General features: G+C 28.0%; 2 protein-coding genes across 5 annotated transcripts in view; both read right to left on the minus strand.

Annotated features, from left to right (window-relative positions):
• Nucleotides 1-3,680: 3,680 nt before the first annotated feature.
• Nucleotides 3,681-13,197, minus strand: part of LOC135952273 (bromodomain-containing protein DDB_G0280777) — a 148,623-nt gene continuing 139,106 nt past the window's right edge. For 3 of the 4 annotated variants that reach the window (XM_065502137.1, XM_065502139.1, XM_065502136.1), the window contains exons 10-11: nt 6,402-6,607; nt 3,681-4,197 (exon numbers count right to left, since the gene is read on the minus strand). In XM_065502137.1, coding sequence (XP_065358209.1) covers nt 4,079-4,197; nt 6,402-6,607 — 325 coding nt within the window. In that variant the 3' untranslated portion in view covers nt 3,681-4,078. The remainder of the gene's footprint in view (nt 4,198-6,401; nt 6,608-13,197) is intronic. The other variant, XM_065502138.1, reaches the window with a different exon arrangement.
• On the minus strand, nt 8,438-9,323 carry LOC135952275 (putative uncharacterized protein DDB_G0282129). Its single transcript, XM_065502140.1, has one exon. The coding sequence runs from the start codon at nt 9,304-9,306 to the stop codon at nt 8,485-8,487; it is 822 nt and encodes a 273-aa protein (XP_065358212.1). The 5' UTR covers nt 9,307-9,323; the 3' UTR covers nt 8,438-8,484.

Raw genomic sequence — 13,197 nt, forward strand, 5'->3', positions numbered from 1 at the left:
AGTTTTTTTTTTACTAAAAATCGATTTTTGGTATAAAATATGAGTGATCACAGATTGAGCTTATTTTCCTTAAAATCGCAGTATTTACTGAGTTATTAACGATTTAAAATATTTGAGTTTTTTTATACTGAAAATCGATTTTTGGTATAAAATATGAGTGATCACAGATTGAGCTTATTTTCCTTAAAATCGCAGTATTTACTGAGTTATGAACGATTTAAAATATTTGAGTTTTTTTATACTAAAAATCGATTTTTGGTATAAAATATGAGTGATCACAGATTGAGCTTATTTTCCTTAAAATCGCAGTACTTACTGAGTTATGAACGATTTAAGATATTTAATTTTTTGTTATACTAAAAATCGATTTTTGGTATAAAATATGAGTGATCACAGATTGAGTTATGAACGATTTAAGATATTTGAGTTTTTTTATACTGAAAATCGATTTTTGGTATAAAATATGAGTGATCACAGATTGAGGTTATTTTCCTTAAAATCGCGGTATTTACTGAGTTATGAACGATTTAAGATATTTGAGTTTTTGTTATACTAAAAATCGATTTTTGGAATAAAATGTGAGTGATCACAGATTGAGCTTATTTTCCTTAAAATCGCAGTACTTACTGAGTTATGAACGATTTAAGATATTTAATTTTTTGTTATACTAAAAATCGATTTTTGTAATAAAATATGAGTGATCACAGATTGAGCTTATTTTCCTTAAAATCGCAGTATTTACTGAGTTATTAACGAATTAAAATATTTGAGTTTTTTTATACTGAAAATCGATTTTTGGTATAAAATATGAGTGATCACAGATTAAGCTTATTTTCCTTAAAATCGTAGTATTTACTGAGTTATGAACGATTTAAGATATTTGAGTTTTTGTTATACTAAAAATCGATTTTTGGAATAAAATGTGAGTGATCACAGATTGAGCTTATTTTCCTTAAAATCGCGGTATTTACTGAGTTATGAACGATTTAAGATATTTGATTTTTTGTTATACTAAAAATCGATTTTTGGAATAAAATGTGAGTGATCACAGATTGAGCTTATTTTCCTTAAAATCGCAGTATTTACTGAGTTATGAACGATTTAAAATATTTGAGTTTTTGTTATACTAAAAATCGATTTTTGGTATAAAATATGAGTGATCACAGATTGAGCTTATTTTCCTTAAAATCGCAGTATTTACTGAGTTATGAAAGATTTAAAATATTTGAGTTTTTTTTTACTAAAAATCGATTTTTGGTATAAAATATGAGTGATCACAGATTGAGCTTATTTTCCTTAAAATCCCGGTATTTACTGAGTTATGAACGATTTCAGATATTTGAGTTTTTATTATACTAAAAATCGATTTTTGGAATAAAATGTGAGTGATCACAGATTGAGCTTATTTTCCTTAAAATCGCAGTATTTACTGAGTTATGAACGATTTAAGATATTTGAGTTTTTTTTACTAAAAATCGATTTTTAGTATAAAATATGAGTGATCACAGATTGAGCTTATTTTCCTTAAAATCGCAGTATTTACTGAGTTATGAACGATTTAAGATATTTGAGTTGTTTTTTACTAAAAATCGATTTTTGGTATAAAATATGAGTGATCACAGATTGAGCTTATTTTCCTTAAAATCGCAGTATTTACTGAGTTATGAAAGATTTAAAATATTTGAGTTTTTTTTTACTAAAAATCGATTTTTGGTATAAAATATGAGTGATCACAGATTGAGCTTATTTTCCTTAAAATCGCAGTATTTACTGAGTTATGAACGATTTAAGATATTTGAGTTTTTATTATACTAAAAATCGATTTTTGGTATAAAATATGAGTGATCACAGATTGAGCTTATTTTCCTTAAAATCGCAGTATTTACTGAGTTACTAACGATTTAAGATATTTGAGTTTTTCTTATTCTAAAAATCGATTTTTGTATAAAATATGAGTGATCTCAGATTGAGCTTATTTTCCTTAAAATCGCAATATTTACTGTGATATGAACGATTTAAGATATTTGAGTTTATGTTATACTAAAAATCGATTTTTGGAATAAAATGTGAGTGATCACAGATTGAGCTTATTTTTCTTAAAATCGCAATATTTACGAAGTTATTAATGATTTAAGATGTATGAAGTTATTAAGGATTTTAAAATCGCGTTCAAAAACTACGCCAGTTATTGTAAATCCCGCATTTTTAAGTCAAGTGATCAGACATTTGAGACAATTAATGTCTATAAGGTTTACATTGACTACTTGCTTAACTGCTGGTTACTTAGTTTGAAATAAATAAATAATAATGTTTGTTTTTGTTTGAAATCACAATTTTTTATTTAATTTCTCTGTTTTTAATATTTTTACACGACAAAAAATTTATTTCTTTTTTTTTTATTTAATTTAATTAATTTTAATATTAATCAATATATTTTTATTATACTCACAAATACATATTTATTATTACATACTAAGCAGTTATAATTAAATATTTTAATTTAATTTAATTTTATTAATTAATTATTTATTTATTAATGTTTATAACTTATTTAATATTTCACAAAATAAACATTTTCATACATAATTTTTTTTTATAGATTTTGTTGTGTTTTGTTTATAAAAAACTGTTGAATGTGTGTTGGTGTGTGTAAGTTGTATGAAAATGGTATTGAATTGAATTATTTTATTTAATTTAAATGTATTTTGAAAATGTTGTGATACTATTTTTGTTTGTTTGTTTTTTTAATAATATGAAGCGTAATTTAATTAATTATTTATTGCATAGCTATTGTGAATTATATGATAAAATGTTTAGTATTTTTATAAAATAATTTAACATTTGATTTTCTTTTTTTTTATAGAATTTTGAAAACATTTAAACAAAATTAATTTAAAATAATATACACAAATGGGTAAAAAAATAATAATAATAAAAAAATTTTATAAAAATATAAAATAAACATAAGATTAGTTTAACATTTCTATTATTTTTTTAACAGAGTTTTTTAAAAAAATAATTTTTATAATTAAAAATCCTTTTTGAAGTCAAGGATTTCAAGTTATAGTTTTTGAATTGTTTGAAAAAACAAAAAAAATAAATATTGTTTTAATAAATATTTTCAGGTGATTTAGCTTTTTAATAAATGTTTCTGTTTTGTAAATTCTTTAGTATTTCGTTTAATCATGCCTGGGAAAGCAGATTTCGAAACTATATTTTTTTTATTTTTGTGTTTTTTTTTTTAAAAGGAAGCCTAGTTTTATTTTATTTAATTAAGCAATAATATTACGATGTGCTTTATATGGGCAGCAGAGTTTTATTTAATGATTTAAACTGTTTTTTTTTTGTTGGTTTGTTAAAAGTTAATGGAAAATTTAATTTAAAAGGAAATGCTTTAAAAAACTAGTTAGTTTTTGTTTTATTTTATTCAGTTTAGGTTTGTAAAGTGAGTTGTGAGTTTTCAAAATTGTCTAAAAAAATTCTTTATTGTTTTAATAACGGTAGGTTGGGGTTTTAATAGAGATTTAAATGGTTTTTTTTTTTGTAGTTATCTCGACAAGTTTCAATAATTTTATTTTAATTTTCCATTTTAAACACTTAGAGAATTGTTGCAATACTTTTTTTTATAAGGGAAATATAGTTTTAAATATAAGAAGTAGTTTAGGAGTAGTAGTTAGTAGTTCTCGTTTTTTAATTATTATTATTTTGTTTAAATACAATGGAAATTATTTTCTTGTTGCTTTTTCTTTTTTTTTTAAATATAATATATATTTTATAGTATATTTTCTATATATAATAACATTTATGGTTTGTTTGTTTGTTGTTTTGTAATTTTTAATAATTTGTTTCTGTTTTCTTTTTAAATATATAAATTATTAAATTTCTTTTAAATTTTAATTTTGTTTTTAATTTAATTTTTGTATTATAGCAATCAATATATATGTATATTTATTATTATTATTATTTTTATTATTATTACATAGTATAGTTTTTTTTGTAGTTTGTAATAGTAGTAGGTTTGTTTGTTGTTGTTGTTGTTTTGAAAAAAAGTCTTATTTTAGCTTAGAAATTTATGCTACTATCTTGGATTCTCCATGACAACCTGTTTGAAAGCCCCAGCAGAGACTCTAGATTTAAGCTCATGGTTACCAAATGATGTGGTGCCATCTTTACCTATATACAGTTGTAAACCGGAAGCTAAATTAAAGAAAATAGAAAAACGAAATTAGTAAACTATTTTTTATAATAAGGGAGTAGGTTGTTTGTTGTATACTCTTCACTTAGTAATTCATTAAATTATACTTTAAAATTTTTTTTTTAATTTTTTTTTCGAAGTTGTTTTTTAATTTTTTTGAAAAAGTTTCTTTAAATTTTTTTAAAATTTTGAAAAAAAAAATTTTTGAAAAAAGAATTTATGACAAAAAAATTTTTTCATGAAAAAAAATTCGGGTTAAAAAATATTTTTACCGATTTTGACTCAATGTAGGTCCAACTTATAGCCTTATATACATCGTTGCAATAGACTTTGAAATATCTATCATTAGATATCCATATTGTCTATATTAATGACTTAGTAATCCAGATATAAATGAAAAATGGGCCAAAAATTGAGGTTGTCCCGGTTTTTTCCTTATATCTCAGCCATTTGTGGGCCGATTTTGTCGATTTTAAATAGCAACTGAACCGGAAGAATTCTCTATATACTGATGTATGAATCATGTAAGCAAGTTATTTGGGGGCTAAGGAAAGTTGATTTCAACATACATACGGACATTGCTATATCGACTTCACTATCTATAACAATCCAGAATATATATACTTTGTGGGGTCGCAAATAAAAAATGTAGAAATTACAAACGGAATGACAAACTTATATATACCCTTGCCACTCATGGTGAAGGGTATAAAAAATTGTTGAACAAATCGAGGTAGTCGCGGGTTTTTTGTGCTTATTTCTAAGTCATTTATGGACCGATTTTCTAAACTTTAAATACCAACCTAAGTTGTACTACAACAGATATTTTGATGTATCATTCATGTATTTTAGTAATTTGGGTTCTTCGAAAAATTTACTTGCAAAACCTTTTTGATTGCGAAAAAAACTTTTTTTTAAAAAATAACGTTTTTTTAAAAACTTTAGTTATGAAAAAAGCTATTTATAAAGTTTAAACTTTTTTTTTTATGAAAAAATGCTTTTTATACAACAATTTTAAGAGTTTTTATGTGAAAAAGATTTTTATTGCTTAAAAAATATTTCTTTAAGGAGAAAAAAGCTTTTTGTAAAAAATTTAATTATGAACAAAGCTTTATATACAAACAATTTTAAAAGCTTTTCTATATAGAAAAGGTTTTTTTAATAAAAAAAATTTTTTTAGGGAAACTATTTTATACTTTTTATTATAAAATATATATTTTTTAACGAAAAAAGCTTTATGTAAAAAGTTTAATTGCGTAAAAAGCTTTTCATACAAATAATGTTAATGGTTTTTATAAAAAAATTTAATATAAAAGTTTTTTAAAAAAAGCTTTTCATAAAAAAATTAAAAAAGCTTTTTGTAAAAGTTTAATTGTGTAAAAAGCTTTTCATACAAATAATTTTAAACGTTTTTATTAAAAAAATTTTATGAAGAAAGCTTTTCATAAAAAATTTTTTGGGTAAAGAGATTTTTGTACAAAGCTTTTAAACTTTACATTGTAAAAAAAATGTAATCAAAAACTTTTTCATAAAAAATTTTTAAGTTTATAAAAAAAATTTAAGTTTTTTTTGAGCTTTTTATAAAAAGTTTATTTTTCAAATAAACTTGTTGCTGTGAAAATAATATTTTTCTAATTAAAAAAAGTTTTTCATACAAAATTTAAAAAAGCTTTTCATTAAAATTTTAATTTTGAAAAAAAAATCTTGTTAAACTAACAATTTTAAAAGCTCTTTTTATTTGTTAAATAAGCTTGTTGTGAAAATAATATTTTTCTAATTCTTTTTCATTAAAATTTTAATTTTGAAAAAAGCTTTTTAAACAATTTTAAAAGCTCCTTTTGTAAAAGTTTGTGTTATTAAAAAAGCCTTTTGTGTAAAAATGTTATTTGTGAAATTTTTTTTATAAAATAAGTTATTTTATTGCATTTTATTGTTTAATGAAAAAGCTTTTCATAAAAAATTTTAAAAAGCTGTTTTCCAAAAAATTTTTGTGTAACAACTTTTCTATGAAAAAAAGTTTTATTTTTTTACAATGAAAAAGCTTTTTTTTGTTAAATCGGTTTTTGTAATAGCTTGTTTGTATCTAAAAAGCTTTTTTTAATTAATTTGTCACGAAAGCTTGTTTGTATCTAAAGAGCTTTTTTTATAACACCTGTTGTGAAAAGTATACAAAATTTATGAAAAGTTTAAAAAATTGTGCACTTACTTTCAGCCGTTTCCTCTAACTGATCCAATTTTGTATCCTTCAAAATCTCATCAATTAAAGAATTCGGATTAACACGAGTTTCCTCCACACGATCAGACACTCGAGGCCCATCATCCAACGGCCCTTTTTTACGTTTTTCGGCGGTATTTTTCATGCGATCCAATGAACCTGTTTCACTTATAACTAAAGAGCCAGAACTGGGATTCCTAAGACAAAGTTAGCAGAGATTGTAGTTCCAATTTGATTGTTTGTTTGTTTTTTTTTATAAAAAATGTTTTTGATTTTTTAACAGCAATTCATAACACAAAATAATCCAAAGTTGTTGAAGAGTTACATTCAAAATAATAAAGAATGTAAAATAAAGATTGAAAAAAAAGTAAACAAAAAAAAATATAAAATTAGTAAACAATTTGTATTAAAAAAATAAAATAAAAACAATTAAAAAAAGGACATGACCTTATAATAATAAATAACAAAAACTAAACTAAATGTTTTGTTTGAGAAAATAAAAGCTTTTTTTTTGATTCTTTGTAATGAAGTGCTTCTTTTGGTGGGGTGAAATGAAGAAATTTTCAAGTGCTTAGAAAGCTTATTTTTTGGGAGAGGGGAGAGGTTTAACTGCTCAGCATTTTTAACTAGTTTTTATATTACAAAATTAGTATGATTAGTATTTTAGTGAGTTGTATATAGTGAATGAAACAAATAATTTGTGAAGGGACAGACAAACACTTAGAACACATATAGCAATATCTAGGATATTTATTCATAACATATTTTTAAAATTCTAAATAATTTGAATGAAACATGAATTGAAAACGTTATTTTGTTAGTCCAGTCTATATACGAGGCTATAGTCCAGGCGAGGCTATAATCCAGACTATAGACAATGCTATAGTCATGTGATGAGGCAATAATCCTGTCTGTAGAAGAGGCTATAGTCCAGTCTATTGACAAGGCTATAGTCCAGTCTATAGACGACTCTATAGTCCAGTCTATAGACGACTCTATAGTCCAGTCTATAGACGACTCTATAGTCCAGTCTATAGACGACTCTATAGTCCAGTCTATAGACGACTCTATAGTCCAGTCTATAGACGACTCTATAGTCCAGTCTATAGACGACTCTATAGTCGAGTCTATAGTCCAATCTATAGACGAGTCTATAGTCCAATCTATAGACGAGTCTATAGTCCAGTCTATAGGCGAGGCTATAGTCCAGTCTATAGGCGAGGCTATAGTCCAGTCTATAGACGAGTCTATAGTCCAGTCTATAGACGAGTCTATAGTCCAGTCTATAGACAAGGCTTTAGACGAGGTTATAGTCCAATCTATATACGAGGTTATAGTTCTGTCTATAGACGAGGTTGTAGTTCTGTCTATAGACGAGGCTATAGTCCTGTCTATAGAATAGGCTATAGTCCAGTCTATAGAAAAGGCTACATTCCAGTATATAGACGAGGCTATAGTCCAGTCTATAGGCGAGGCTATAGTCCTGTTTATAGTCGAGGCTATAGTCCAGTCTTTAGACAAGACTATAATCCAGTCTTTAGACGAGACTATAGTCCTGTCTACAGTCGAGGCTATAGTCCAGTCTATAGACGAGGATATAGTCCTGTTTGTAGACGTGGCTTTAGTCCAGTGAAAAAAGCTTTTTAGTAAAGCTTTTTTTAAGGAAAATGTTTGATCTATAGAAAATATAAAGGATTGATGGGTCCAAATGAAATGAATTTATGAAATTTAATGAATTCATTCACATTTGATGAAATTTTTTGTTTTGGAAATTTCGTGCAAAAATTGCTATAATTGCATATCCTATTAAATTTTACTTAAAATCCTATAAACAACCTATAAAAAAAATCATTCCAAAACAACATGCTCTCTAAAGAATAAACGAAATCAAAAAGCAAATCAAATTATAAACAAAAACTGTCAAGCAAAGGAAAGACAACCAACTACAGTACAGTGTTTCGAAACGATAATGAAAAGGAACTAAAGTAGAAAAAGAAAAAATTTAAAAATTTTTTTATATAAAAAAAAAATGAAAAGGAATTTTGCAAAATATCTAAGGCGAATAAAATGGAACTTAAACGCACATAGTAATGCTGGGACGTCGCATAAGATGATGAGCAGCAGCAGAAGAAGAAAGCGGTGAAAGCGTAGCAGTACTACCAAGGCCACCACAAATGCCGGAAGTAACGCCTGCGCCCCCCGACGCCATCATTTCGTTAGCCATTAAAGAGGCGGCCGAGGGATTGGAGCGTATACTGCAGGCATCTGTGGGACTGGCTGCTAAAGAACTTAAAGCCGCATCACCCAAACGAGGGCTATTCCCACCGCTATTGCTATTTAAGACAAGTACACCACCACTGCCACTAGAGCCGCCTGCAGCAGCGGCACTTGCAGCAGTGGCGGCGGTAACAACGCCTAAACAACACCCACCACCACTGGCAGGTGAGCCTACTAACGATTGTTGTTGTTGCTGTTGCAGATGCTGTTGAGTCTGTTGTTGTTGTTGCTGTTGTTGTACATATTGTTGCTGTTGCTGTGTAGCGGCTGTAAATGATGAGCATGATGGGGAGGCCGGTGGCAGGCCATCCACTGTATCGACTGATGTACATTGAAAGGTTATAACATTATTGCTACCACTACTACTGCTATGACTGCCATTCGATGATGATGATGAGGAGTGAGTAGATTTAATGCTACTCAGTGTGCCATACGGTGAACTAGATGAATTCATTAAAATATTATTGCTGGCTGAGGCCGTTGAAGCATTTAAAGCAATCGACGATATTTGACGATTACTGCCGTCCAATAATCGCCTAGGGACACCACTAAAATTACGGCTGCTGCATTTATTGTGGGTGATTTTGATTTGATTTGTTTTATAATTATTGAAATCCATTTTTTATTTATATGAAGCATAAAGTAAAGCGAAACAATTAGTTTCACAAAAAAGTGGGGTGAAAAATTAATGCAAATAAAATTTGTAATTTTAATAACACAGAGTTGTGTTTTTCTGTTTTGTTATACTTAAATATTTTAAAAGTTTTAAAAACAAAATTTAATAAAAAAAATTCAGAATTTAAACAAATAAAATAAGAAACATAATTTTATTAAAGTAAAACAAAATAATTAAATTAAACATTTTTATAAGAAGCTTTTCAATTACTTATAAGAATTTTGTTTACTTTTCCAATAAATATTGATCGATAATAAACACAAATTTTAGTGATCAGTTTTCGATAATGTGAATGAATGGTGTCAGTTTTAATTCAAAATGAAGTGTTCAACTATTTTATTTAAAGTCGAAAGACAGCACAGCTTTATCTAAGTTATTACTTATTATTAGAAGAGGAAAACATATTTTAATTATTTATCCTCCTAATTGGAAAAGTGAAGATCGAGTCTTTTAAATTTTTACCTGTGTTTTGAATGAAACACTGTTCTTTGAATAAAAAAATTATTTTATTTTTCAACATAGTTTGCTTTGTGATCTACGCACTTTCTCTAACGTTTCTCTAATTGTTTTATCCCTTCCAAAAAATAAGATTTGTCGAGGTCACCAAATAAGTATTTTTGGTTAGATGATTTCATCGTTGGAGTGAAATCTCTTTCCGCCGAGACATTTCTTAAGGTTTGGAAACAAAAAATAGTTACTCGGGGCTAAATCCGGAGAATAAGGCGAAAGAGTAAGCATTTCATGGCCTAATTCATTGATTTTCGAAATGAAAACTGCATGTGTGCACCCGATTGTGAGCCATCTTGCGGAAAGCCTTCTCATACCCAAGTGATCATTCAAAATTGAAACCACTGAGCCATTAGCGATGCCTTCTACAATCTCTCGAACTCAATATCTGATAGGCCAACACCATATCGTGATTTTGTTTAATTGTTTCGGGTGTAGAGACCTCAACTGGGCGTCCAGAACGTTAGGCACCATCCCTGCTTGTACGGCCACAACAAAATTCAGTAAATCACTTTTTTACCATTGAAATTGATGGTTCAGAGTTCCCATAGTATTTATAAAGCTTAACCTTTATTTGAGTGATGGGTTTCTCTGCAAAAAATAATGCTTAACGAGAAGACGAAATTCACTGCTTTTTCCAATTTTTCCTCAAGTTACGAAATGTAGTAGCTTGTTCAAATATTGACAGGAGTCAACTGTCAGATGCATGTGCAGTGTTGCTCTTTCAGTTAAGAGCCGGGAAATACAAAAAGTCGCGGACTTATTGACCCACCTTCGTATTAACACTTTAGCAGATAATTGGATTTCCCGTAAAGCATTTCACAACATTTGGCTCCGTATAAACAACACTTATGACTTCTCAAACAGTATTCCGGAGGAAAATTTGCATGGGGCGGGCGCTAATCCAGGTCAACTTTTTGGGGGGGTGGGGGCTGTTAAATAAATTAAAATTTATTTTACATTTTTCTATTTTATCTTAAAACTTTTCGGTTCCCTTTTCCACCCCTGGATCCGCGCCTGGTATGCAGAGACCTGCGCCGATTAAATTTCACGGAGGCTGACCCAAAATAATGTCGGCGGCGGCTCAATGCCGATTAAATTTCACGGCGGCGGCGGCTGACCCAAAAGAATGTCGGCGGCGGCTCAAAGTCGGCTGTCAGCCTACTAAAGAATAATTACTCAAATTGTAAAAAAATAAAAATTTAAAAAGTAAAATTCCGAAAATTTGATGAAATTACTAAGAAACTTTAATCAAAAACAGCGGCTATTTGCAAACTGATTTAAGCCGCAAAAATTTCGGCGGCGGCGGCTTCAAAATTTATCGGCGGCTCAGCTCAGCCGACTCCATTGGGCTCTATAGTGTTTTCAACAGACTGACGGATGGACATAGCTAGATCGTCTTAGAATCTTATGAGGACCCGGAATATATGTATATACTAATATGGGTCTGCGACAAAAACTATTTGATGGTGGGTAAAAAACATGTTATTATCCATATATTCTGTAGGCCAATCACTGTTCTAAATCATTAGATCTGGAAACAAATCCATATTTTAAACTTGAAATATAAAGCCTACTTTAGAAGTAATTTACAGACTGTTTATTTATATTTTGAATTCTTTTTGAGTAATTCTCTTTTTCCAGAAACTTACGTTGTTCTAACCACATTATAAAACCATCATAGCTACTTTCTTACAATTATAAAACGAAACAAGTAAATCCATTTAAAAACCAAAGTAATAAAATATTGTCCCATATGGCTGTTTGATTTCATGTAGGTCACCATAAGGCCAAAAACGAAACGATATGATGTGACGACGGACAATGGACAACGACAATTGCAATATTTTAAATCAAGTGCACACAGGACATAAATCACGATACGATACTGAAATGAACTAATACTTACTGTATCTATGACTATTTTACTAACTGAACTGAGTGCGTGTATATGTGTGTTTTTATAGTAAAAATTAAAGGGAGGAAGGTCATTTCAAAAAAAAAATAAAAATAAAATCCAACTTGTTACATAAACCCATTGAGTTACACAGTTCACAAATAAATCTTAATTTTCTAAAACGAATTCTTTAAAGAAAAACAACAAAAAAAGGACAAAAACTAAGTTGTTGTGACACATCCTTAACACAGGATAACAATTGAAGTAGAACGTTTGAATCATCTACTCACAACACAGCATTGGAACGAGAAAAAATCTCCAAGCTCTAAAAATAATTATAAAACTTTATCAAGATAAAAGCAAAACAGCAGCAAAACTGATTGAATTATTACATTAGGTTATGGCAAACTGATTTTTTTAGATTAAATTAAACAAAAGCAAAGTATAGAAAGAAAGAAAATTCTTTGTCACCCAATAAATTTTAAGTGACATTGTTTTTGAATAAGATTGAAATTGATTTTAAACTGAACATAGTTTTACTCTTAGAATTCAATAAATAACACCCCCAAAAAAAATTGTTAAAGGTATGAGATTTTTGCCGTTTGTTGCTTGCTACAATGTGTCACAGTATTATTGCTGTTTTGTTTTTTTTACATATTTTCCTTTTTTTCCCCAAGTGCCATTACAAGTCAAGGTGTAGTAAAGACAGTGCCACAGACAGACCGACAGACAGACAGACGATTGTACAAGGATAATAGTATGTCAAGGATTTATGTGATTGTTTAAACAGATTTTTGTTTTGTTTTTTTACAATTTACAAATTTGTTACGAAAACTGAATTCATAAATTCAATACGCTATAATCAATTCTTAAAATCAAATTCAATCAATATTGAAATATTAAACATACAATAACAAACAAACAAGTAAAAGGACATTGTTACAGCAAGGTTATTTTCATTGCAAGCCTTAAAACCCCATAAACAAGATAATTTAAATATAAAACCAACTTAAAAATATATTAAACCAAAACCATTAATTAAAAGTACCCAAAATAACATAACCGTTAAAAAAACAACATAAAATTCAAAACAAAACCCTTTTATGGGGGGGGGGGAATCTTAGCCATTTCAAGTTTTTAAACTTAATTTTAAATTAGTATCAATAAATTAACAATTAAACAAACAGATAAATAAATTAAGATTATAAAAAAACAATAAGCAAATGAACAGAAATTTAGAATGTTTGGATGACTTTTAGTTTTAAATCTTAAATTTATTTTAAACCTAAATCCTGCCTTATCCTAGGTCTCCACGCAGCAATATTTATTGCTGCAATTGTCAAATTTGATTGCGTCAATGAAATTTGCGAATGCAATAATTGCTCTACTGATTGCCTGAGCAATTATTGCTAAGCAATAAGCTGTCAGTT

The sequence above is a fragment of the Calliphora vicina genome, chromosome 2 (assembly GCF_958450345.1).
Source record: "Calliphora vicina chromosome 2, idCalVici1.1, whole genome shotgun sequence".
NCBI classification, from domain to species: domain Eukaryota; kingdom Metazoa; phylum Arthropoda; class Insecta; order Diptera; family Calliphoridae; genus Calliphora; species Calliphora vicina.